Source organism: Trichogramma pretiosum, unplaced genomic scaffold (genome assembly GCF_000599845.2).
Source record: "Trichogramma pretiosum strain Unisexual culture from Peru unplaced genomic scaffold, Tpre_2.0 scaffold61, whole genome shotgun sequence".
Lineage (NCBI taxonomy): Eukaryota > Metazoa > Arthropoda > Insecta > Hymenoptera > Trichogrammatidae > Trichogramma > Trichogramma pretiosum.
In genome coordinates, this window is record NW_019641638.1 from 1,032,072 (window position 1) to 1,055,463 (window position 23,392).

General features: G+C 35.8%; 2 protein-coding genes across 2 annotated transcripts; one reads left to right on the forward strand and one right to left on the reverse strand.

The window, feature by feature from the left end:
• The first annotated feature begins 30 nt into the window (after positions 1 to 30).
• On the forward strand, positions 31 to 10,273 carry LOC111693791 (zinc finger protein 271-like). The gene is made up of 4 exons (XM_023459449.1): positions 31 to 209; positions 8,618 to 9,032; positions 9,117 to 9,183; positions 10,059 to 10,273. The coding sequence occupies exons 1-4, from the start codon at positions 31 to 33 to the stop codon at positions 10,271 to 10,273; spliced, it is 876 nt and encodes a 291-aa protein (XP_023315217.1).
• A 6,329-nt stretch (positions 10,274 to 16,602) lies between these two features.
• On the reverse strand, positions 16,603 to 21,673 carry LOC106660349 (zinc finger protein 37-like). The gene is made up of 5 exons (XM_023459450.1): positions 21,456 to 21,673; positions 21,304 to 21,400; positions 20,891 to 21,232; positions 20,049 to 20,819; positions 16,603 to 17,502 (listed from the first exon to the last, which is right to left on the reverse strand). The coding sequence occupies exons 1-5, from the start codon at positions 21,479 to 21,481 to the stop codon at positions 16,603 to 16,605; spliced, it is 2,136 nt and encodes a 711-aa protein (XP_023315218.1). The 5' UTR covers positions 21,482 to 21,673.
• Between the last annotated feature and the right edge of the window lie 1,719 nt (positions 21,674 to 23,392).

Below are 23,392 nucleotides of genomic sequence, written 5' to 3' on the forward strand. Positions count from 1 at the left end.
AAAGATCCGTCGTTTCATTTACGTACCAAAATGTATGAAAGTGAAAAGAAATCTGCTGATGTTGTCTCGGGAAATAATTTAAGTGAACATGACATTGTTGTTTCAGATGAAAAACAATACGTTAGTGACATTTGCCAGGCAGCATTTACACTAGAATCGAGCATGATAACTCAACGAGACACAAGTCCCAACGATAAAAAAAATTACTCGTGCGACAAGTGTGAAAAGAAATTTAAATTCCGAAGTAATTTGAGTAGACACCAAATATCAGAACACAAAAGCCGCACAGATTTTGCATGTAATCAGTGTAAAAAGAAATTTGTTGAAAAATCGAGTTTGTTTACGCACCAAAAATTAGTACACAAAGATCGCGAAGATTACTCATGTAAAAATTGCAAGAGAAAATTTGAAAATAAATCAAGTTTACTCAAGCACAAAAAAATATTCCATGAAGTTTTTAAAGATTACTTATGTGAAAAGTGCGCGAAGAGATTTGGTAATAAACGGAGTTTGCTCAAACATGTCAAGACAGAACATGAGAGTCTCAAAGATCACATATACGACAAATCGGAAAACAAATTTGGAAAAAAATCCCATTTGTTCATGCACACGGTGGCAGTCCAAGAGCATCGTAAAGATTTCGCATATGATCAGTGTGAGAAGAAATTTGGATATGAACCGCATTTGTTCATCCACCAAAAAACAGTCCATGAAGGTCGAAAAGTTTTTGCCTGTCAAAAATGCGAGAAAAAATTTGGACGAAATTCGCATTTTCTCAGACACCAAAATACAGTTCACGAATATCGCAAATATTTCGCATGCGACAAATGCGAGAAGAAGTTTGGACAAATGTCACATTTGCTTTCCCATCGAAGGTCAGTTCATGAAGGTCGCAAAGATTTTGCTTGCGACAAGTGCGAGAAGAAATTTACACAAAAACCGAGTTTACTCATCCACCAAAAAACAGTACACGAAGGTCGCAAGGATTACACATGCGACAAGTGTGACAAGAAATTTGGAGTCAAGTATAAATTGATTAGGCATAAAAACACAGTCCACGAAGGTCGCCAAGATTTTGCATGTGACAGGTGTGAGAAAACATTTACACAAAAACCGAGTTTGCTTTACCACCAAAAGACAGTCCACGAGGGTCGCAAAGATTATACATGCGATAATTGCGACAAAAAATTCGGACAAAAATCAGATTTGTTCAAGCACCTAAGGCTAGTACACGAAGGTCGAAAAGATTACACGTGCGACAAGTGCAAGAAGAAATTTGGAATGTTACAGCATTTAATCTTCCACCAAAAAATAGTGCACGAAGGTCACAAAGACTTCGAATGTAATAAGTGTGAGAAAAAATTTGGGCTTCAACACAATTTAAGAAGACACCAAACAGTCATTCACGGAGGTCGCAGAGATTACGCGTGCGACAAGTGCGATCGGAAATTTGCACATAAATGTAATTTGCTCACCCATGACAGTACATGAGGATCGCAGAAATTGCGAGAAGATATTTAGACAGAAATCAAGTTTTCTCCGCCATCAAAAGACGGTACACGAAGGCCGCAAAGATTTCGAATGCGACGAGTTTGATAAAAAATTTTGATTAAAGTCGAACTTGTTTATGCACCAAAGGACGACACAAAAAGATGATTAAGATTTTGCTCGCGACAAATGTGTGAAAACATAAATTTCAAACTTATCGAAAAATATGAGGTATTCTACGTAGTGAGTACCAATACGACACTCCCCATGAAGAGTAACACGTTTGTGTATTAATTTAAATGAAAACGTGTTACTCTCCGTGGGAAGTGTCGAGTAGTAAATTCAAGAATATATTGACTCTTAAATTATTTTGGATTAAGTTCAGAAAATTATACGAATGTCTCAAGCTTATTAGTAATAGCCCTTGACAGAATAGAGTGCATTTCGTCATTGAAATAATGAAAAGTGCTGATTTTCAATTCTTGACAATTGTAAATATATATACCTATCGAGATATGTTTGAATAAAAATCATGCTAGTATACGATTGTATTTTATTTGAACTTCATGCCATCAACTATCATTTTACCTTTTTTTGATTTCCTTTTTTGGTCTGGTTGACTATTGGACCTTTTATAAACGTCATGAAATGACGTTTATGGGCTACCAAGATAGCCATGGTCGAAAATAAAAATATTTATACTAAAAAAACCAACGTGGAAGCCATTTAATAATTTGATTTGAATCAGCAAGTATTTCCAACCTTTTAAATTCATAAATATAAATTCATAAATATAAACATAAATTCACAATCTTATATCAAAGCCTCGACTTTAATTTTACGAGTTTTCAGAAATCAACTTCTTTAATTGGATGTCAAATAATAGTTCGTGTGGGGCGGCAATTATTCGAGCACGCCACTGAGTATATATACGCAAATTTTCTAAAATGGGTGAACTCATTGTAGTCCTGTCATTTTCGTAGCAGTTTATTTTCTAAAAGATCTTACGATTCTTTTATGAAATCTAACGATAATGTTTAATACAACGATGCTCAAATAAATGAATATTTTTTCAATATTACTTTTCACGTATCCTTTTAATGTGCGTTGATAATATTTGCCGTTGCTTACGCTGTTACTGCGTGAAACGCCAGGTGGCGATGATTGAGCGAATGCCAATCACGCGATCAAAATGGATAAGATTGATAAATATAAAGGCACTTGGTTTATTATAATTTAACTTTCACAAATCATTATTCTGTATATTAGAAATCTACATAATATCGGCAGCGTGTACGAGGATGTAGACTAAAGTTATTTTCGTTACCAGTGTTACTCGCTCTCTGTTTCTCTCTCTTTCCACCAACAAAAGTATGTACACACTGAAAAGGAGGATACAGAGAGAATCATCGGCATGTTTGTCGCGTCTTGCGATGTAATGAGAACCTCGCGCATTATAAATATAAAGGTACACGTCGATCCTTTGTCGCGCGGACTTGTTACACACGCGGATCATGTACAGAAGTTTGTGTGTGCGTACTATACGATCGCTATAATACATATAAGCTAATCGTGCCGACGGGACACTACCGTGTGCATACTGCTCCAATAACTATATTTCGGACTATTGACTTTTAACATTTTTTTTTGTCCCGCTACGAGTACGTGGGTATACAAATCGTAAATGCTGCAGTCAATGGGGCTGTAAAGTAAGACATCAACTCTGGGATGGCTTCGTAGATTATATCGTGTATGAATCGCGATGTTGGATCAAAGATTATATTATATGTACTAAGACGAGACATACCAAGTTTTTTATCAAGATGTGTATTACTTTGTGGGCGAAATTTTAACGATTACATAATTTCAATACACATTTAGAGATATATATCGAGAGATTTCAAATTTCTCAAATGCATTTTGCATTCAATGAAACAATCCTAAAATAAAAACGTAATTTCGTCAAACCAATCAGTTATATGCAACCATAAAGAAAAAGGGAAAAAGACACGAAATCATCGCGGTAACCAATTTAATGATGAGTCATATATGGACAAACAATCTCTGGCCCATACAATGTCGCTCTTTTTTTTGGAGGCGGAGTTTTTCGCTCTGAAATCGATTAATCTTCCGAATCTTTTTCTCCGATAGCGCGACAATGGACAACAACGAACGAAAATAGAAAAAAAAAACATCGACCTTTCTTCATCATCGCCACGACAATCTCACGCCGATTAAGGAAAAAGTAACATTTTAGTACTTTTACAGTGATTTACAAATTTAGTGATTTGACCTAATTTTGCCGGGCCGCGCGGCACTGGGAGAGTTGACGTGAAATGCCACATATTTTGAAAAAGAAAAGGGACAATAACGTCGTTATCGTGTCTGGATGACCAGTGCACTGCCGTGGCGCGTGTAAATCATGCCTCGCCAAAGTGTAACTTTCGCGATATCACATTTTTCATCAATACGCCTTTCCGGAGACGTATTTTTTGCGTAGATTACACTTTGGCGAGGCAAAATTTTGGGACTTGGCGTGAACACCTTAATAATAATACTCGCCAAATTGAGAGCATGACATTAAGCGAGATTCGACATAATTGTGTAGAGAATCGTTAACATACAAAGTAAGAAGTTGAGTTGACTGTTAGTTAATATGCTGTCCGTCTAAGTGTATTTTATATTCGATGTTGGAATTGACTGATGGTTTATAATGTATTTCAATTTCTTTTTGATAGTGAAGCTGTGACGCAATCAGTTTATTAATTATATTTGGAACTACTTTACAAAGACAAATTTATAATCACATTATACTTTCATGTAAAATTTTTGTTCATTTAAAATTACATTCAATTTCAGAGTATGAAGAGTTTAATTTGATACGAAATGAGAATCTTTTAAAGTTTCAGCATTTTGTCGCAAAAACGATAAAAATTTAACAACAACTAACAAATAATACGACACAAAAGTTGGGTCCACATCATTGAACTCAACTTCTCATAATTGGTTTGGAATTTAGATATCATATCAATATCAATAAATGCAACAAATTTGTGAAATCAATCCATCTCGAATTTTACTTGACTTTAACAGAATATAAAATGTCCAAATGACGTAAAGATGTTCCACAAACAAAGGATATTATTTCTGGTGGGGGGTTATGGAGTACGTTAACTCCGCCATAGCTTGGGGCGGCAACGAACAGCGTCAGCAAATTTTGTAATAAATTTGGAAATTTTGTATTATTACATAAATGTACCTAGTAAAAAGAATATTGTAATAAAGACTACAGATAAGTCGGTAATTTAATTATACACAATGAAATCATAAACAATTTTGACAACGTTTGTAGAATACTAATCATGTTTGTAGTAAAAACAAATTAGTTTGAATGTTGTCTTTTCCGATGAAATAAGTCTGAATACCAAAAGATAAATTTAACTTATTTGTTGTACTACATAGAAGAATCCATAGTTTAATTTAGACATCAAAATGGATAAAAGTGAGGAGAAATCCGAGGAAGTTAGCTGTCAAGATCATTCACGTGAGCACGACATTGTTGTTCTACACGAAAAAAAATATATTTGTGATATTTGTCAGGAGACATTTACTTCAGAATCAAACATGATAATACACCGAGAAACAATGCACAATGAAAAAAAATATTTCGCTTGTGACAAGTGCGAGAAAAAATTTTTGAAACAATCGACTTTGTTAACACACCAAAAATTAATGCACAAAGATCGCGAAGATAATGTATGCAACAAGTGCGAGAGGAAATTTGAAAATAAATCAACTTTACTCAAGCACGAAAAAATATTTCACTCAATTTTGAAAAATTACTTTTGTGATAATTGTGCAAAAAGATTTGACAATAAACATAGTGTACTTTTACACATAAAGACGGTACACGATGGTCACAAAGATTTTGCATGCGACAAGTGCGAACAGAAATTTGGACAAAAATCGAGTTTGTTCAAGCACATCAAAATAGTCCACGAAGGCCGCAAAGATTTTGCGTGCGACGTGTGCGAGAGGAAATTTGGAACCAAAGCAGATTCGTTGAAACATCAAAAGATAGTACATGAAAATCGCAAAGATTACTCGTGCGACAAGTGCCTGAAAAAATTTGGAGAAAGAGGCACTTTGATACAACACCAAAAAATAGTCCACGAAGGTCGAAAAGATTACGTATGCGACAAGTGTGCAAAGAAATTTGGATATAAACGGCAATTACTGTTGCACCAAAAAACAGTCCACGAGGGTCGCAAGGACTACGCATGTGACAAGTGCGAGAAGAAATTTACACAAAAAGGAAATTTTCTTACCCACCGAAAGACAGTACACGAGGGTCGCAAAGATTTTGCATGTCCCATGTGCGAAAAGAAATTTGTGGATAAAAGCCAATTGAATAGACACCAAAAAACGGTCCACGAAGGTAGGAAAGACTACGCATGCGACAATTGCAAGAAGAAATTCGGATTTAAACAGACTTTGCTTATCCACCAGAAGGAAGTTCATCAGGGACGCAAAGATTACACGTGCAACAGATGCGAGAAAACGTTTAGACGAAAATCGCTTTTGCTTGTGCATCAACAGACAGTGCACGAAGGTCCCAAGGATTTTTCATGCGACAAGTGTGAAATGAAATTTGGAATAAGGTCATACTTGATCAGACACCAAAATACCTTTCACGATGGTTTCAAAAATTATGCATGCGACAAATGCGAGAAGAAATTCGGACAAAAAGCACATTTGCTATTACACCAAAAGGCTGTACACGATGGTCGAAAAGATTATGCGTGCGACAAATGCGCAAAAAGATTTGGATTCAAATCGAACTTGTTCAGGCACCAAAGGGCAATACACGACTGTCGCAAAGATGACGTATAGACATTTGGTCAGCAATGAAATGGCATCAGACTCCAAAAAAAATACACGAAGTTAGTAAAGATGACGGGTTAAATAAGTCTGAAAATAATTATGAGACTACATCGAATTTAAGTTGACATCGAAAAAAATTCGTTGGATTGACAGACACCTACCTATTGGACAATCCTTGAATTTCGTCAAGATTACGTTTGTAACGAATGTGATAAAATTTTTGCATGAAGACATAATTTTATTCCCAACATTTGATTGCTCACAAGGACAAAGTTTTTTCGTGTGAATCGGTGATAAGAAGCACGACATGAGAATCAATTTGAAAGATCATCAACGAGTTGTTTACATAAAATTTCATGATTTCGGATAGTGAAAAAACTTGCTTAATAAAAATTCGAAAAAAGTACATTCGTGAATGTCATACTTACATCAGTATCACTTTTAAAATTTCTTCGAATATTCTAAATCTCGGAATATTTTGAATCGAGTTCAGTATTTTTATTGAAACTAATGTTTTTACATTATAAAACAACTTTTCAAACAAAAATCAACAGTTTTTTCTCATAATCGCAAATATGGGCATCGATAATCAAATAATAATTAAGTTTTTGTTATTAACTTATTGTTAATATCAATAGCTTGAACTAATTGTAGTTCCATTCTACGTATAGTTTCTCAGATAATATTGTGAATTTCATTCATTTTATTCTGACGATTGTAAATATTTATGTATAATAATTATATAAAAGTTTTTAACTAAAACCCAAAAATGTTTTCTACATTCTTCAAAATTACTGGAAGGTGTCTTAATTAAGTCTTATCATGATCATAATGTAAAGTTCTCAAGATTGTAACCCAAAATCTTATTTCAATGTCTCTTCCAATCTAATTTTCCGAATTTTCAAAAATCAACTGCCTCCACTTAGCGGCAAATGGAAGTTTACGTAGGGATGGTACTTTTTAATATCCACTGCGATCTCACGGAAAAAGTAGTTTACCTTGATGAAAACGAGTGGCGGCGGGTTATGCAGCATGAAAATCGCGTCATGGCGCGAGGGCGGCAAATTTTGGAATGAATATCAAAATATTTTATTTTACACAATATTATTTTACACAATATCTATTTACTCAATGTTTTTTAAGGGAACTTGATGTTGTCTGCAGGAATTTTTTTGAAGTATTTGGTTTTAGAAGGACAAAAAATTGGCGTCAAGTTAAAATTCTTTCTAATATTGTAAAGATTATGTACACACAGTTGAATCGATAATTTAATTGTAAATAAATTACAAACCTATATTGTAGACCTATCTCTAGAAACGCTGGTCATGTTTGAAGTAAAAACAAAATAGTTTGAATGTTGTCTTTCTTGATGAAACAAGTCATAGTCCCAAGATACCTTTTACTAGTTCAATTTCGGTGGTACTAAATAGAAAGATCCATGGTCTAATTCATATACCAAAATGTACAAAAGTGAGGAGAAAATCGAAAAAGTTATATCAAAGGATAATTTAAGTGAACATGAAATTGTTTTTTTAGACAACAAACAATTCATTTGTGATACTTGCCAGGACGCATTTACACTAGAATCAAACATGATAACACACCAAGACACAATTCACAATAATCGGAAAAATTACGCGTGTGACAAGTGTGACGAGAAATTCGAGTTCCGAAGTCATATGAGTAGACACCAAATATCAGTACACAAAAACCGCAAAGATTTTTCATGCGACAAGTGCGATAAGAAATTTGTAAAGAAATCAAGTTTGTTTACTCACCAAAAACTGGTACATAAAGATCGCGAAGATTACTCGTGCAACAAGTGCGAGAGGAAATTTGAAAATAAATCAAATTTACTTAAGCACAAAAAAATATTCCACGAAGTATTCAAGAATTACTTATGTGAAATTTGTGCGAAGAGATTTGAAAACAAAAGGAGTTTGTTCTTGCACATCACGAAAGCGCATGAGGATCGCGAAGATTTCGCAACAAGCAACAAGTGCGAGAAGAAATTTAGGAAAAAATCACATTTATCATTTCACCTGAAGACTCAAAAAAAAGGTCATAAAGATTACCCATGCGACAAGTGTGAAAAAACATTTGAACAAAAATCAAATTTGCTTTTGCATAAAAAAATAGTACACAAAGGTCGCAAAATTTTCGCATGCGACAAATGCGAAAAGAAATTTGCATGTAAATCAGATTTGTCAAGACACCAAAAAACAGTCCATGAAGGTAAAAAAGATTACGCGTGCAACAATTGTGAGAAGAAATTTGGACAAATATCACATTTGCTCACTCACCGCAAGGTAGTCCACGAAGATCGTAAAGATTTTCAATGCGACAAGTGCGAGAAGAGATTTGGACGTAAAGAGCATTTACTTGTCCACCAAAAAACAGTCCACGAAAGTCGTAAAGATTACGCGTGCGACAATTGTGAGAAGAAATTTGGACAAAAACCCAATTTGCTCAAGCACCAAATAGCAGTCCACGAAGGTCGAAAAGATTACCGATGCGACAAGTGCGAGAAGAAATTTGGAGCAAAAAGGGATATGCTCATCCACCAACAGACAATACACGAAGGTCGTAAAGATTCCACATGCAACACGTGTGAAAAGAAATTTGCATGTAAATCAGACTTGTCAAGACACCAAAAAACAGTCCATGAAGGTCGCAAAGATTACGCGTGCAACAATTGTGAGAAGAAATTTGGACAAATGTCACATTTGCTCACTCACCGCAAGGCAGTCCACGAAGATCGTAAAGATTTTCAATGCGAGAAATGCGAGAAAAAATTTGGACAGAAAGAGAGTTTGCTGAGACACCAAAAAACAATTCATGAAGGTCTTAAAGATTTTGCATGTGACCAATGCGAAAAGAAATTTGGGACTCAAAGCAATTTGATAATGCACCATAAAGCAGTCCATGAAGGTCGGAAAGATCACGAATGCGACAAGTGCGAAAAGAAATTTGGAACAAAAAGGGAGATGCTCATCCACCAAAAAACAGTCCACGAAGGTCGTAAAGATTTCACGTGCAACACGTGTGAAAAGAAATTTGGACACAAATCGCATTTGTCCTCTCACCAAAAGATAGTACACGAAGGTCGTAAAGATCACACGTGCGATGTTTGCGATAAGAAATTTGGAGTAAAAGGGAAATTAATCATCCACAAAATGATTGTACACGAAGGTCGCAAAGATTATGGGTGCGACAAGTGTGAGAAGAAATTCACGGAAGAACGTATCTTGATTAGACACAAGAGGATAGTACACGAAGGTCGCAAAGATTTCACATGCGATACGTGTGAAAAGAAATTTGGAGAAAAATCGAAATTGACCAGACACCAAAAGACAGTCCATGAGGGTCGGAAAGATCATTTGTGTAACAAGTGCAAGAAGAATTTTGCACATAAATGGGGCTTGCTCTCTCACCTAAAGTCAGTCCATGAAGCTCGCAAAGATCAAGCACAGGACAAAAACGAATAGCATTTGAGAAGTTAATCGGATTTGTTAAAGCATTAAAGGACAGGACACGAAAATTGCAAAAAATTTTTATAGCCACAAATTCGAAAAACAAATGATATTTGACGATTGTAAACACTTACACACTTGTTCAAGTACGAAATTTCAATAAACATTGTGCCAAAACGATTGTGTCTTACCTGATATCAAATATCATTACAGCTTTGTACACTGAAGTTGTGGTGATTTCAGATTTTGCGTACTACTTAAACAAGGAAACCGCCCCACCTGCGCCTCATGGATTTGCTCCAAACTTTTTGAGGGTACTTTGTACACCTAGATATAACATGGTTTGGTTCGATCTTGCATTGGCCTTTGAAAGAAGTACAACCCACATGCAATATTTAGATATTATGTGTGTTCTGACTGCAACATGAGAAAGCTGAGAACATTTCCTAACGAAACCATATTTTCATTAATTTTTTTGAGTTAAATTAATAGGTTTTACAAGCAAATTTCTGTTACTTCGTTTTCTGTTTTCTATTCTTGAGCTGTTGTGTGTCTTGAAACTTGCTCATATATCATTTCAATTGGACTAAGAAAAGTAATTAATAATGACGCTGTAGTATAATTTTTTTAATATACTATTTATAATATTTTCATACTTATGACGTGTGTATAGATCGATTATTGGCCTCGATAATATACTGCAGTAATGAATAAAATTGTTGATCTTTTATAGCTATATGAATAAAACTTGTGAACTTTTAGTAGAATCACACTCAACTTTATTGTTTTACTTAATTTTCAATCGGGTTAAGGGTCATTAAGGTTAACTTTAAACTATTTTGCTATGGTTCAAAGTTTACTGCTACTCCTACTGACACAACTACAGTTACGACGTAAGTATATGTATACATTGCGCACAAGCAACAGAACATGTAAGCGAAGCCCCGCAGGATTCACCAAAAGCGGTAGCAAGGCCATCATTAGTTACGCCTAAAGCCATTTATAACGCTAGGCCGTTAGTTTTAGTTTTTATATATGTTTTTATTATGATGGTGTAATACATTTGCGTGCTCAGCACGAATTAAATCAATGTACAAAATTTTTTGTAGACAATGTAGGCGCCCATGTTTCCACTAGCCGTAATTGTTGATGTATATTTGCTTTAGCCTTGCTGTGGCTAGTTTTGAATTTATTCACATTGATGATATTATTTTGAGATTATGGAAAAAATAAACATTTTTTAAATTAAACTTAAATCAAGGCCGTTGTCAGTCTCCTCTCTTCTTAAGAAATTTCAGCCATAGTTTATTTATGAGTAAGGAGCTTTTGGTAAGCTTGCCGCCTAGCGGTTATTTCACAAACTACTGCTTACGTATATCGATTGTTGTTTCCTCGGTAACGCTGATAACATAATAATATAAACAAGTAAGTTTTTATTAATTATGACCGATTCTAAACCAAATCGACATCTAAAAATTAGTATATTACTGTATTAGGCTAGGAAAAAGAGAAAAGTCCCAAAAAAATTTTTTTCCTGGGAATATGAAAAACTTATTGTTTCGAATGTCAGATTTGTTCCAAAAAATTTTAAGAAAAATTGGGGTCTTCTATGACACTTTTCAGAGACCCAAAGTTGGCAATTTTAGCGTTTTTTTTTAAATTCATGAAAAATCGCAAATATTCAAATAATTCCTGGATCAGTGTAGAATGATTCAAAAGTAAAAGTGCCCGAGAGCTTTTTTGTTGGAAATTGTCTAAATTTTCAGAACAAATTCATTCTAAAGTGATTGGAGTAACCTGTGAGGTTATAGAGCGTAAGCCACTTGATAAAAACAAGAAATCTAATCGAGTTCGAACCAGACTTTTTTTTCCAAAACTATGTGAAAAGCTTCCTAAAGATGTGCCTGATAAAGTTTTGTGATGTGTCATAAAGTTTAACGCAATGTCGACAACAATATGTGTCCAAAAACGTGCAAAAAAGGTGGAAAATAGGCCCAAAATGCCTTAATTCACCAAAAACAACCATTTTTATTATCTACGTTTATCTACGCCGGGTTTGTTTCTGCAGCCGGTGCTGATCACAAAATTAATGAATCGCCATGGATTTGCTGCGGTCCTCACACACTCCACTAGGAGCCAATCAATTTCTTCCTTCCGAAAAATTTCTGAGATATTTGGAATATAATAATAGTACCATCTGAAGATTAAAAAGTTAAAAACACGGTAAAATTTGCATCGTTCTAGTTCGTTCTCTCAGTTAAGATTTTTAGAAGAAGTGTCACCTTCACGTAAATTTTCATTCACCGCTCACGCATTTCGAAGAGCTTCAATATAAAACTTTGCACAGAGATGAGGATAAAACAATTACTAGAGCTTCAATTAACTTTGAAGAAATACAGATAACATTTTTTGGTTTAAATTAAATTAAGTCCGTCAGTAAGTTCATCGAAATCTTCCACTAGTGCATGCTTGATCAATAGGAGGTCGTATATGATCACGCGAGGTTTATCAAAAGTTCAGTAATCAACTAAAAGTTTGACCGTGTCACAGCTCTAAACAAGATGTGAAAAAAACTATCGTTTATGGTTGCATGAATAGCTGTAGGAACCAAATAAATAAAAATTTAATAAGCATTTATAGAAATTAAAATTAGTTCCACTTAGAGCACAATCATGTTGACACAATTTTTATTGAAATTTTATAGATAAACGTATATATAATTATCAACATATTTACAATTGTCAATTAATAATTATCACTATTTGTCGCATTTGTCTCAACCACGTTTCTTACGACCTTCGTGGAATGCTTTTTGGTGGTAGAGCAAATGCGCTTTATATCCAAATTTCTTTTCACAATTATCGCATGCGAAATCTCTGCGACCCTCATGAACTGTCTTTATGTGCTTTACCAAAACTGATTTTTGTCCAAATTTTTTTTCGCATTTGTCGCATGCATAATCTTTGCGACCATCGTGTACTGCCTTCTGGTGGATAAGCAAAGTCGATTTTCTTCCAAATTTTTTTTCGCACTTGTCGCATGCGAAATCTTTGCGACCCTCGTGTACTGTTGTTTCGTGCCTCAAAAAATCTGCTTTACTCACAAATTTCGTCTCGCACTTGTCGCACGCGTAATCTTTGCAACCTTCGTGGACTATTTTTTGGTGCTTCAACAAATCTGATTTACATATGAATTTCCATTCGCACTTATCGCATGCATAATTTCTGCGACCCTCGTGTACCTTTCTTTGGTGGTAGAGCAAAAAGCATTTATATCCAAATTTCTTTTCGCACTTGTCACATACGTAATCTTTGCGACCGTCGTGTACTGTCGTTTGATGGTAAAGCAAACTCGACTTTTGTGCAAATTTCTTCTCGCACTCACCACATGCGAAATCTTTCCGACCTTCGTGTACTGTCTTCAAGTGGGTGAGCAAGGTCAGTTTTCGTGTAAATTTTTTCTCGCATTTGTCACATGCATAATCCTTGCGACCTTCGTGTACTGTCTTTTGGTGCTGTAACAAATGCCCTTTGCGACCAAATGCCTTCTCACAATTGTTGCACGCAAAGTCTTTGCGATCCCCGTGGATAGTTCTTATATGCAAGAGTAAATTCGACTTATTTCCCAATTTCTTTCCGTAATTTTCACATACGTATTCTTTGTAGACTTTGAAGGCGACATCTTTGCGGTCTTCGTGTACTGTTTTCAGATGGAATTTCTCGCCCTTTTCACTTTCAAAATCTGCTGTATACTTGTGGACTCTCCTGATGTGCAAGAGCAAACTCTTTTTGTTTTCAAATCTTTTCGCACAAATTTCACATAAATAATCTTTGAAAACTTCGTGGAATATTTTCTTATGCTTAAGTAAAGTTGATTTATTTTCAAATTTTCTTTCGCACTTGTTGCATGTCAAGTCTTCACGATCTTTGTGCATTAATTTTTGGTGTGTGAACAAAGTCGATTTTTTAATAAATTTCTTGTCGCACTGGTCGCATGCAAACTCTTTGCGGCTTTTGTGTTCTGATATTTGGTGTCTACTCAAATGACTTCGAAACTCAAATTTTTTTTCGCACTTGTCGCATGCGTAATTTTTCTGATAATTATGAATTGTGTCTTGGTGTGTTATAAGGCTTGATTCTAAAGTAAATGTCTCCTGACAAATATCACTAATAAATTTTTTGTCGTCTGGAACAACAATGTCGTGCTCACGTGAATGATCTTGACAGGTAACTTCCTCGGATTTCTCCTCACTTTTATCCATTTTGATGTCAAAATTAAACTATGGATTCTTCTATGTAGTACAACAGAAATTGAATAAGTTAATTTTATCTTTTGGTATATTGTTGGGTTGTTTCATCGAGAAAGACAATATTCAAACTAATTTGTTTTTACTATAAACATGATCATTGTGTCGAGGGATTATGTTAAAGTCGTTAATAATTATATTATTTACATTAAGGTATCGATTTATCTGTTTATACATCATTTTTACAATATTAGAAAAACTCTAACTTGACGACGATTTCTCCTCGGAATGTTTTGGTCATCTAAAACATAATTACTTCAAAAAAACTTCCGACGGACAAAATTGAATTCGACAAAAAATCGAGTGAATAGATTCATGTTAAATATGCACAATGAAAAAATTTAATACTCATTTAAATATTTTCTTCCGCTACGCTAATGACCGCAAGACAAGCATATTTTACTTTATTATATTCCCTCAATACGTTCACCTTTTTTCATTTTTAAAAGCCATAATAGTTAGGCTCTTTTTCTTGATCGAGCAATAACACTTGCAAGTAATTTTAATAATAAATTCTAATTTATATAAAAAATGAATTTCATTAAAATACATCAACAAAAAAATAAATTTCTTTTTTATAATTGAAAAAGAGATTGTATTTACTTGATTGTTCCATATTTTTTACTCATTACAAATGAAAATATGTTGAGAATTACGAAAAAATTTTGAATTCATAATTTGACAGACCGATAAATCAAGTTTATCTGTCATCTAGAACATTCTCCTACCTTTATGTTATTAAATTTTTTTTCTTGTTATTGAAACGTTTATTCATAATCATATCGTTACTTAATTTTTTTTAACGTACCCCAACGCATCTACAATTTAGGGCTAGGTTTTCTTAAATAAAAAGTTGAATACAAAAGCTTGCTTCAATGCTGTCAGGTGTACAATTTATCTCATTTATTTTATTTCCAAATGTAATACATTTTTATTTGATACATGTTAATAATCATGCATAAAAAAATAAATATAGTTTAAAGATAAAAAAGAAAAATTATGATTTAGAAAATTCTACAAAAATTTACCCAAAATATCTTTGTAAAAAGTATCATAAATTTTTGCTCAGTTCACTTGAATTCATCGATCTCCGTTGCCAAGCATATTTTCAATAAATCCTCGCTCTCGAGATTCTCGATGATCGCTCGGCAGCAGAGAATGGGTAGTCGGTACCTCGTGTGCAACACACGCCACGTAATGCGCCGCGGGGAGCGACTTTAAATCCTGCTCGAGCGTGAACTTGTAATAGTCCGAGTACGTATAAGTAGTTTTTCGGCCTCTTTGGGTCGTAATCGGGTCAGGTCGTAGAGCGACAGGTACGGAGCGAGGGGGGTTATTAAATTTTACAACGATCAATTGAATTTCAGTTATTTTTGTTGCGAGCTCGGCTGTTACACGATATTGGATCGTTTTAGAACGTAAAATGGCAGTTAGACGATAATAAATTTTGCTACGTTTCCATGATCCTCTGATACCTATAATGCGGATGACAGAAATCAAGAATATCATATGTAGGTACTCGATTTTATGTTAGAAAGTTGGGTAAAAAGTCGTGAATTAAATATCGTACGTGAAAGGCTAAAAAATCGAACTAAAACACAAAATAATTATAATCAAAGTAAATTAATTAATTAATTTTTTTCAATTTATTTATTCGAATGACAAAAAATAAGTAACATTAAACGATACAAGAAAATAGAGAATGTGAATTTTACAAAGACGAATTGATACTCATATTATACTTTAATCTATTGTTACAATGCTCTGTACTTTCATGCATGACTTACTTTATTTCATCCAATTTCATAAAAAAGTTTTTTAAAAATGTTGAAAGATTATTAATAAAGGCATTTGAAGTTCCAGAATTTTGTCGCGAAAACATAAAATTTATAGAATACATATAATTACTATTATTTAAAATAAAAATCAAGCCCAATCTAGCCGTTGAACCAATTTTTTACAAATAAGACTTTTGTTCAATTAATTCATGAATTGTATTCAGCGCTATTTCATGGAGAAATTCTTAATTTATTAGAATTTTAAAACAATGAGATCAAGCTTATGTGTTCATCATTTTTAGCTTTCGTCCACACCGTGTACATTTATCTTGACTCGTTGCACATAAAAGAATTAGTAAAACAATGGAGTCCATGTCTTCACCTATGTTTTCTAGGCTTCGCCTTGATCCGCGACGGCGAAGCAAATATTCATTAAATCTTTGTTCGACAATTTTTTCACGATTATCTCGCAGCAGAGAATCGGCATTTGGTAGTGGCGCGTCAACTCCAGCACAGGTTCCAGGGCCCAACGTCGGAAAAATCTTCTCTACATCATGTCGGAAAGGTGCATTGCACACGCCTCGCCATTTTCAGCAAAAGAAGGAAAAATGCCAATGTTGGAACTGCCCAAGTTCATACTCGTGAGTACTTTTTTAATCTCTTCGGGCGGTAGCTAAATCAACTCGTGCAACAACAGGTTTGAATTGAACCTATATTTTTTGGCCAATTCCATGAATTTTTCCTTCTCGCGCAAACCTTCAACATGATGCACTAGCTTTTTGAAAATTTCGTTCTTGTCGAAAAATTTTATGATCGTCAAGGCGTCCCTTCGTTTCAGTTCGTATCCTCTTTTCTCGAGAAGTTCGACGATGGTCAGAGCGGGAAACACCAGCATAAAAATCAAATATGGCCAACTAACATTTTCATATCGCAGGCCGAAATAATTCTCTTTTGGGAAAACGAAGCTCGATAGATCAGCGCCACGATCCAAGATTACGTCGACAATATCGGGAAAGAGCCTCACTACGGCCAATTGAAGGGGTGTCCGACCCAACTTGTCTTTTGCGTCGATCTCTATCGTTAGATGATTCGCATCGGTGATTTCGAAAAATGTCTTTATCAATCGAGAATTGTCGCTAATTATGTGCAAAGGTGTCAATCCCTCCTTATTGGCCGAATTCGGGTCGGCACCGTGTCTCAGCAGCAACTCCATCAGCTTCTTGACCCGAAAGTCCTGATTTAGAACCAAGTGTAGTGACGAGTCACCTGTTTCTGGTACGATGCAATTGGGATCCTGTCCGAGCTCGAGGAATTTCTTAATTACATCGTCGAGGCCGTACTTGCTGGCCACGTGGAAATGTGTGTATCCAGATTCGACGGTGTAATTCACGTCGAATCTGTTGTATATTTTAAAAAGTTTAGGAATGATGGAGTTGCAGTCTTTTCGAGCTGCCCAGTGCACTGCAGTAGTACAACGCAACTGAGGCTTGCCGTCCTCGTCTACCTCTGGCTCGTCCGTGTAACCACTGCGGACCGCGAAATATACTGATTCTTCCTTCCTGTTTTTTACGGCCTCCAAGAGAAAATAATCGATTTCTTCGCCTCGAAAAAAGTCTCGTAGATTCGGAAGGTTGCCTTTCCAATCTTGCAGCAACAGTGTAAGACGGAAGTAAAATGAATATCTGTCCTGTTCGTTCTCTCAATTAAACTCTTCTTGTAAACTCTTCAGTTTTGCCAAATAGACTTGGCTTAACTCTTCCATGTCTTCGGGATCCGTTGACGTTTCAAAGAAACGATGGGCGAACATAGCTATACTGATGCTATATTGATCGTTATCAATGATTAAACCGCCCACACAAATTTACAATCCCTGATGATTTTACCACTTGTGATCCTTACAAGATCATATCGTGTACTGAACAAAACTAAAATTACTACTTGCGTCTTTCTCTTATACCCGTCACGTTCCCGAAATGAGTAGAGCCAAGCGCCTGAGCAATCATGTAAACACAACACAACACCATGTGTAACGTTTTGAGTTGACTAACGTTTGATATTTATTTTTTTGCGGAATTAATTTCATGCTGAATCTGACGCTTTTTTCATCGGTCAGCGATGCAGGACGGCGCTGCGCACTGGCCAATTTATGCGAATGGCGCGTAATTGTCACTCAACTGAAATAGATTCGAAGCTATTCGAACTTGCTGTTCATTCAAGCTCAAGTTAGGCTAAAGATATTCGCTTTTGATGATTTTCGTAATTTTTCTACGATAAAGTAGGTTGCAGTTCAAACTATCAAGGATCAACATTCCGTTATGATATTTCATTCGAAGCAACGTGAAAATATAAGAAAAACTAAAACATGAAGTGATCAAATGCAAAGTAGGTTTTGTTTCAACGTATTAATGATAAAAATAAACAATTGACAATAAGTTTGAGCAGCAGATCTGTAGACCAAAATTTATCGAACGATTCAAAAATTTGTACATTTTTTCTGTTACATAATTTTTCTTTTTGATTAAACATTTTTCATAATTTATGTCGGAACTTGTATTATATTTCGAAACTTTCTTTATTTTATTTCTATACTAGATTTAATTATCAACGAATATAAGTACGTGTCGAATACGATTTTAGTTGAAAAAAATCTTTCGTCATTCAATTAACAAAGAATACGATACACAAAGGTATAATATAATTGATATATATAATTGATTTTGGGAGGCCGGTCAAAATAATTCCAGATTTTCTGATAATCAGTGACTTGGAAAAAAAATTCAGCTATTAAATAGGATGTTGAAAGTTCGTTTTTTGAAAACAACGGTAGGGTACTTATACCAGTGATTGACCGCTTTCGACCAGTAAATGACCACTTTTGGATGAGCAATAATTATTGTTTTTCCTTGTTAAATTATGTTCGAATATAGAAAACAAGATGCATCATTCACTATAGAATTAAATAACGTCCATACAAATGTATTTTTAATTGTTTTTCATATGATTATTCCAAAATGGTCATTCACTGGTACCCGGTCATTGATTGGTGTGACTACCCTATTTCAAAGAACAAATTCACGCGAAACCGTATTGATATTTTAATTCGTGTTTGAAAGAATAAAAGATTTTTACAGTTACGACCAAATCGACGTGCCAGGGCTGAAATATGCCGCTTCGGCATTCGGTATTTCTGCGTTTGAAGCTTCAACTTTAACTATTATTTTCATTCTAGCGACAGATTCTGGAATAGCATCCAATTTTACTTCTAAAACATGAAACATGAATATGGTGTAACTTCGAACGCAGAAAAAACCATCCTTCAGAATCGAGCGGGGAAATGGCATCTTTCTACCCGGAGCGCGACATGGCATTTTTCTTGTTTGCTCAGTGAAGTGGCATCTTTCAGCACTGGCACGTCGAAATGAATAACAGGTTAAAAAGCTTCATTGTTCATGACAATGATTGTCTAAAATTACATAGCGGATATTTTAAATAAATTCCATATTTCTAAGATTTGCTTTCCATATGTACTGCATTAATGTGATTTTCGAGACTCTTCTTGGTACTAAATGACTTGTGACAAGTCTTACATTCAAATTTTCTCCGTTCATGAGTTGATTTTAAGTGATATTTGAGTACACTCAAATAGGATCACATGGGTTTGCTCTGATTATGTACTGAATTTATGTGAAATGTGAGGTTACCTTTTTCTGCAAATGATTTTTGACAAATGTCACACTCAAAGGGCTTCCTCCGCAAATGTACTGCACTCGTGTGAGATTTGAGGTGTTGTTTAAGTCCAAATGATTTGTGACAAATCTCACACTCAAAAGGTTTGCTCTGATAATGTACTATATTTACATGTCTAGTGAGCTTAGTTTTTTCTGCAAATGATTTGTGACAAATCTCACACTCAAAGGGTTTGCTCTGATTATGTACTGAATTTATGTGAAATGTGAGGTTACCTTTTGCTGCAAATGATTTTTTACAAATGTCACACTCAAAGGGTTTCCTCCGCAAATGTACTTCATTTAAATGTTTAGTGAGGTGACCTTTTAGTCCAAATGATTTGTGACAAATCTCACACTCAAAAGGTTTGCTCCGATTATGTACTGTATTTACATGTGTAGTGAGGGTATTTTTTTGTCCAAATGATTTGTGACAAATCTCACACTCAAAAGGTTTGCTACGATCGTGTACTGTCCTTGTATGTTTATTTAGATCACCCTTGTTTGAAAATGATTTGTGACAAATGTTACACTGAAAGGGTTTGCTCCGATTATGTACTGAATTCATGTGTTTATTCAGGTTACCTTTTTCTGCAAATGATTTATGACAAATCTCACACTCAAAGAGTTTGCTCCGATTATGTACTGTATTTACATGTGTAGTGAGGTGATCTTTTTGTCCAAATGATTTGTGACAAATCTCACACTCAAAAGGTTTGCTACGATCGTGTACTGTGCTTGTATGTCTATTTAGATTACGCTTGCATGAAAATGATTTGTGACAAATGTTACACTGGAAGGGTTTGTTTTTATCATGTACTTGATTCACGTGCCCTTTAAGAATAGATGGGTATCTAAACGATTTGTGACAAATTTCACATTCAAGTGGTCTACTGCCCTTGCGTGTCGTTTTCTTTTGTCGGGCTGAAGTTGCTTCTTCTCTGGTAAATTTACGATTACTATCGTAATTGAAGTCTTTTTTAATTAAAATTGTAAGCTTCTTTCCATTCGAGTCATTTGCTGGATTTTCTTCCTTTACAGTAGGTTGGCAGATGGTCGTCAATGAGGGCTTATGTTCCTGTTTTACCAATACGCTCTCGCAATCTATCAGAATATCCTCATCTTCCTTCTGCTGCGACGAAATACAGTCATTGGTGGGATTTGCCTAAAATTAAAATTGTGTTATAGTTATTTTATGGAGCAAATCAGAACATAATTTCAAAAGATAGATCTTACCGATGATTCATTCGTCGATGATTCATCAGAGTTTTCGGTTTTGCAAATTTCTAATTCATGTGATCCATCGTCCTTATTCGTCGTTTCTATTTGTCTTGTTGAACTCGATTCTTCTCCCACCGTAAATTGACTGTTATTATCGCAATCGGATCCTTTTTTATTTAAAATTGTAAGCCTTTTTCCATTCGAGTCATTTGTCGGATCTTCTTCCTTTACAGTAGGTTGGCAGATGGTCGTCAATGAGGGCTTATGTTCCTGTTTTACCAATACGCTCTCGCAATCTATCAGAATATCCTCATCTTTCTTCTGCTGCGACGAAATACAGTCATTGGTGGGATTTGCCTAAAATTAAAATTGTGTTATAGTTCTTTTATGGAGAAATTCTGATCATAATATCAAAAGATAGATCTTACCGATGATTCATCAGAGTTTTCGGTTTTGACCGAGACCCCCGGATCGACACTCTCGTTGGCAACATCTTCCCAATTGTCACGAGGCTCCTCTTTAATGCTAAAGAAACGATCGTTTAAAAATATATCTTTGGCAAGCATGAAAAAGTGTATACCTAACTAAATCCTTTCTGCTTTCCATCGCTTCGTTATTATAATTTATCTTGAAATTATTCAAAATTAGATGCCTCGAGTAGCCAACACCGTATCTAATTTTCACCAACAAACGTGTACGGATATTATTTGTAAACACTTCTTACAGCATGAAACGATCAATAGCGACTGAGCGTAGACAGTTTTGTACAACGATGAGTTGTACACCAACTCGGTAAGAAACCAATCGATACTAACTCGCATAGATAGTGTGATGGCTAGTTTGACCATCTATTTATTATTAATAAAATATGCCAGCTGACTGAAAGCTAATGACTCGACTCTATGTCTCTTGGGTGGGGCGTGGTGGAGAAATGAATAACACAGGGACTTGGATTCACACACACGAGACTGTTTATTTAATCTTAATCCTAGTTACATAAATGTTGCTTACTATGTACCGGTGTTCTTATCTTCGGCGGCGACGTTCGGTGCGGCGACTGAAGGCGTCGGTGTGGTGGCTGTTGTAGGGCGGGCCCGTGACGGCCTGGCCTTGGCTGGTGCGGCGTCGGTGAGGGTGATCGGCGTCGAGGAGATCGTCGTCGAGGAGATCGGCGTCGACGAGGGTGTCCTCGGTGTCGATGAGGGTGTTCTCGGTGTCGATGAAGCCGGCACGGCGTCGGCGTGCTGGGCAGCGTCGGTGGTTGCAGCTGGACGGACTCGCGTACTTTTCGAATAACTAACTCGCGCTGATTTTATCTGGTCGGAGCCGAGCAACAGGTTGGCTTTCAAGTAAACTGCGAACTTTGACTCGAGAAGTAAAGATGTACGTGAATACCGAACCGACGAGCGTCGACGTGCACGCTTCGAACCGAGAATGAACACTGGCCCCGAGACTCTCTGAGTCTCGGTTTATATACTGTAGGTTGCTGCCGTACCCTCTTTGTCTGAGCGAGGGTTGCCGTGAACTTTATGTGTCCTCTAGAGCTTGCGGGCTGCGCGTTTTGTCCCATCGGTCGTTTCTGGGAATCTTAGGCGAAGGCTTGAGCCGTCCCCTTAGTTTCTTCGCTCGCAAGTTGTGACCTGATTTTTGCCAACATCCGTTTTTTTCTGCGAATTGCCCGAGCCGGTTACCCTATCGAATTCCCGGTAACGGAGGCATCATAAATTTCGACTTGTAGCTTGCAAGCGCGATTTATGCTTCACACAAGCGCGCGCTGCTCCCTGCGTGTGCGCACTCACACAAGTGCGTACCGCGGCGTACATGTGCGGCCGTACACTAGCATCCCCGTTCGGGACTTGGTGTTGCACCGGGCTGATTTGCCGCCCCGGTGTTTTATCTACTCGTGGCCGTAGGGATGCTATGACCCTTGTGACTGGGTCATTACAATAGATAATACTAGCCCTTCTATGCTCTTTTTGATACGAATGATACCAATATTCTTGGATCAAAGCAAACTTCTAGCAATCTGAATACGTGAATAGTTTTTTCGCCTCCTTGACCGAACGCCTTTTTAAAATTTATCGTTTTCTCAAAGGGCTGTACTTGATGATAACTGGACGAATACATTTACATATAGAAACACGTGTGCTGAAAATAAAATCACATGCGTTCACTAGATTTTTTAATTCGAATTTTGATGAGGCTCGAGACTCGATTTGCAGCATAAATGAGCTTAGACTTGCGCACGTGTGTAGTATACGCCATACCAATTTATGAAGAGGAATGATTCTCATTTTCCTTATAAATAAATATCATTACAAGGAGTAGTGAGAGATATATAATATTGGGTGGGGAAAATTTTGCGTTAAAATTTTATGAATTGATGAAAAATAAAATATGTTTACGCCGCGGATGTAATTTATACGGTTTTTCTGCTGAGAGCTGTTTTAGAGCAAATAATGGTATAACTTGTCGCTTGAAACGAGAAAATTTTCAAGCTTTCAATCATGATAATTT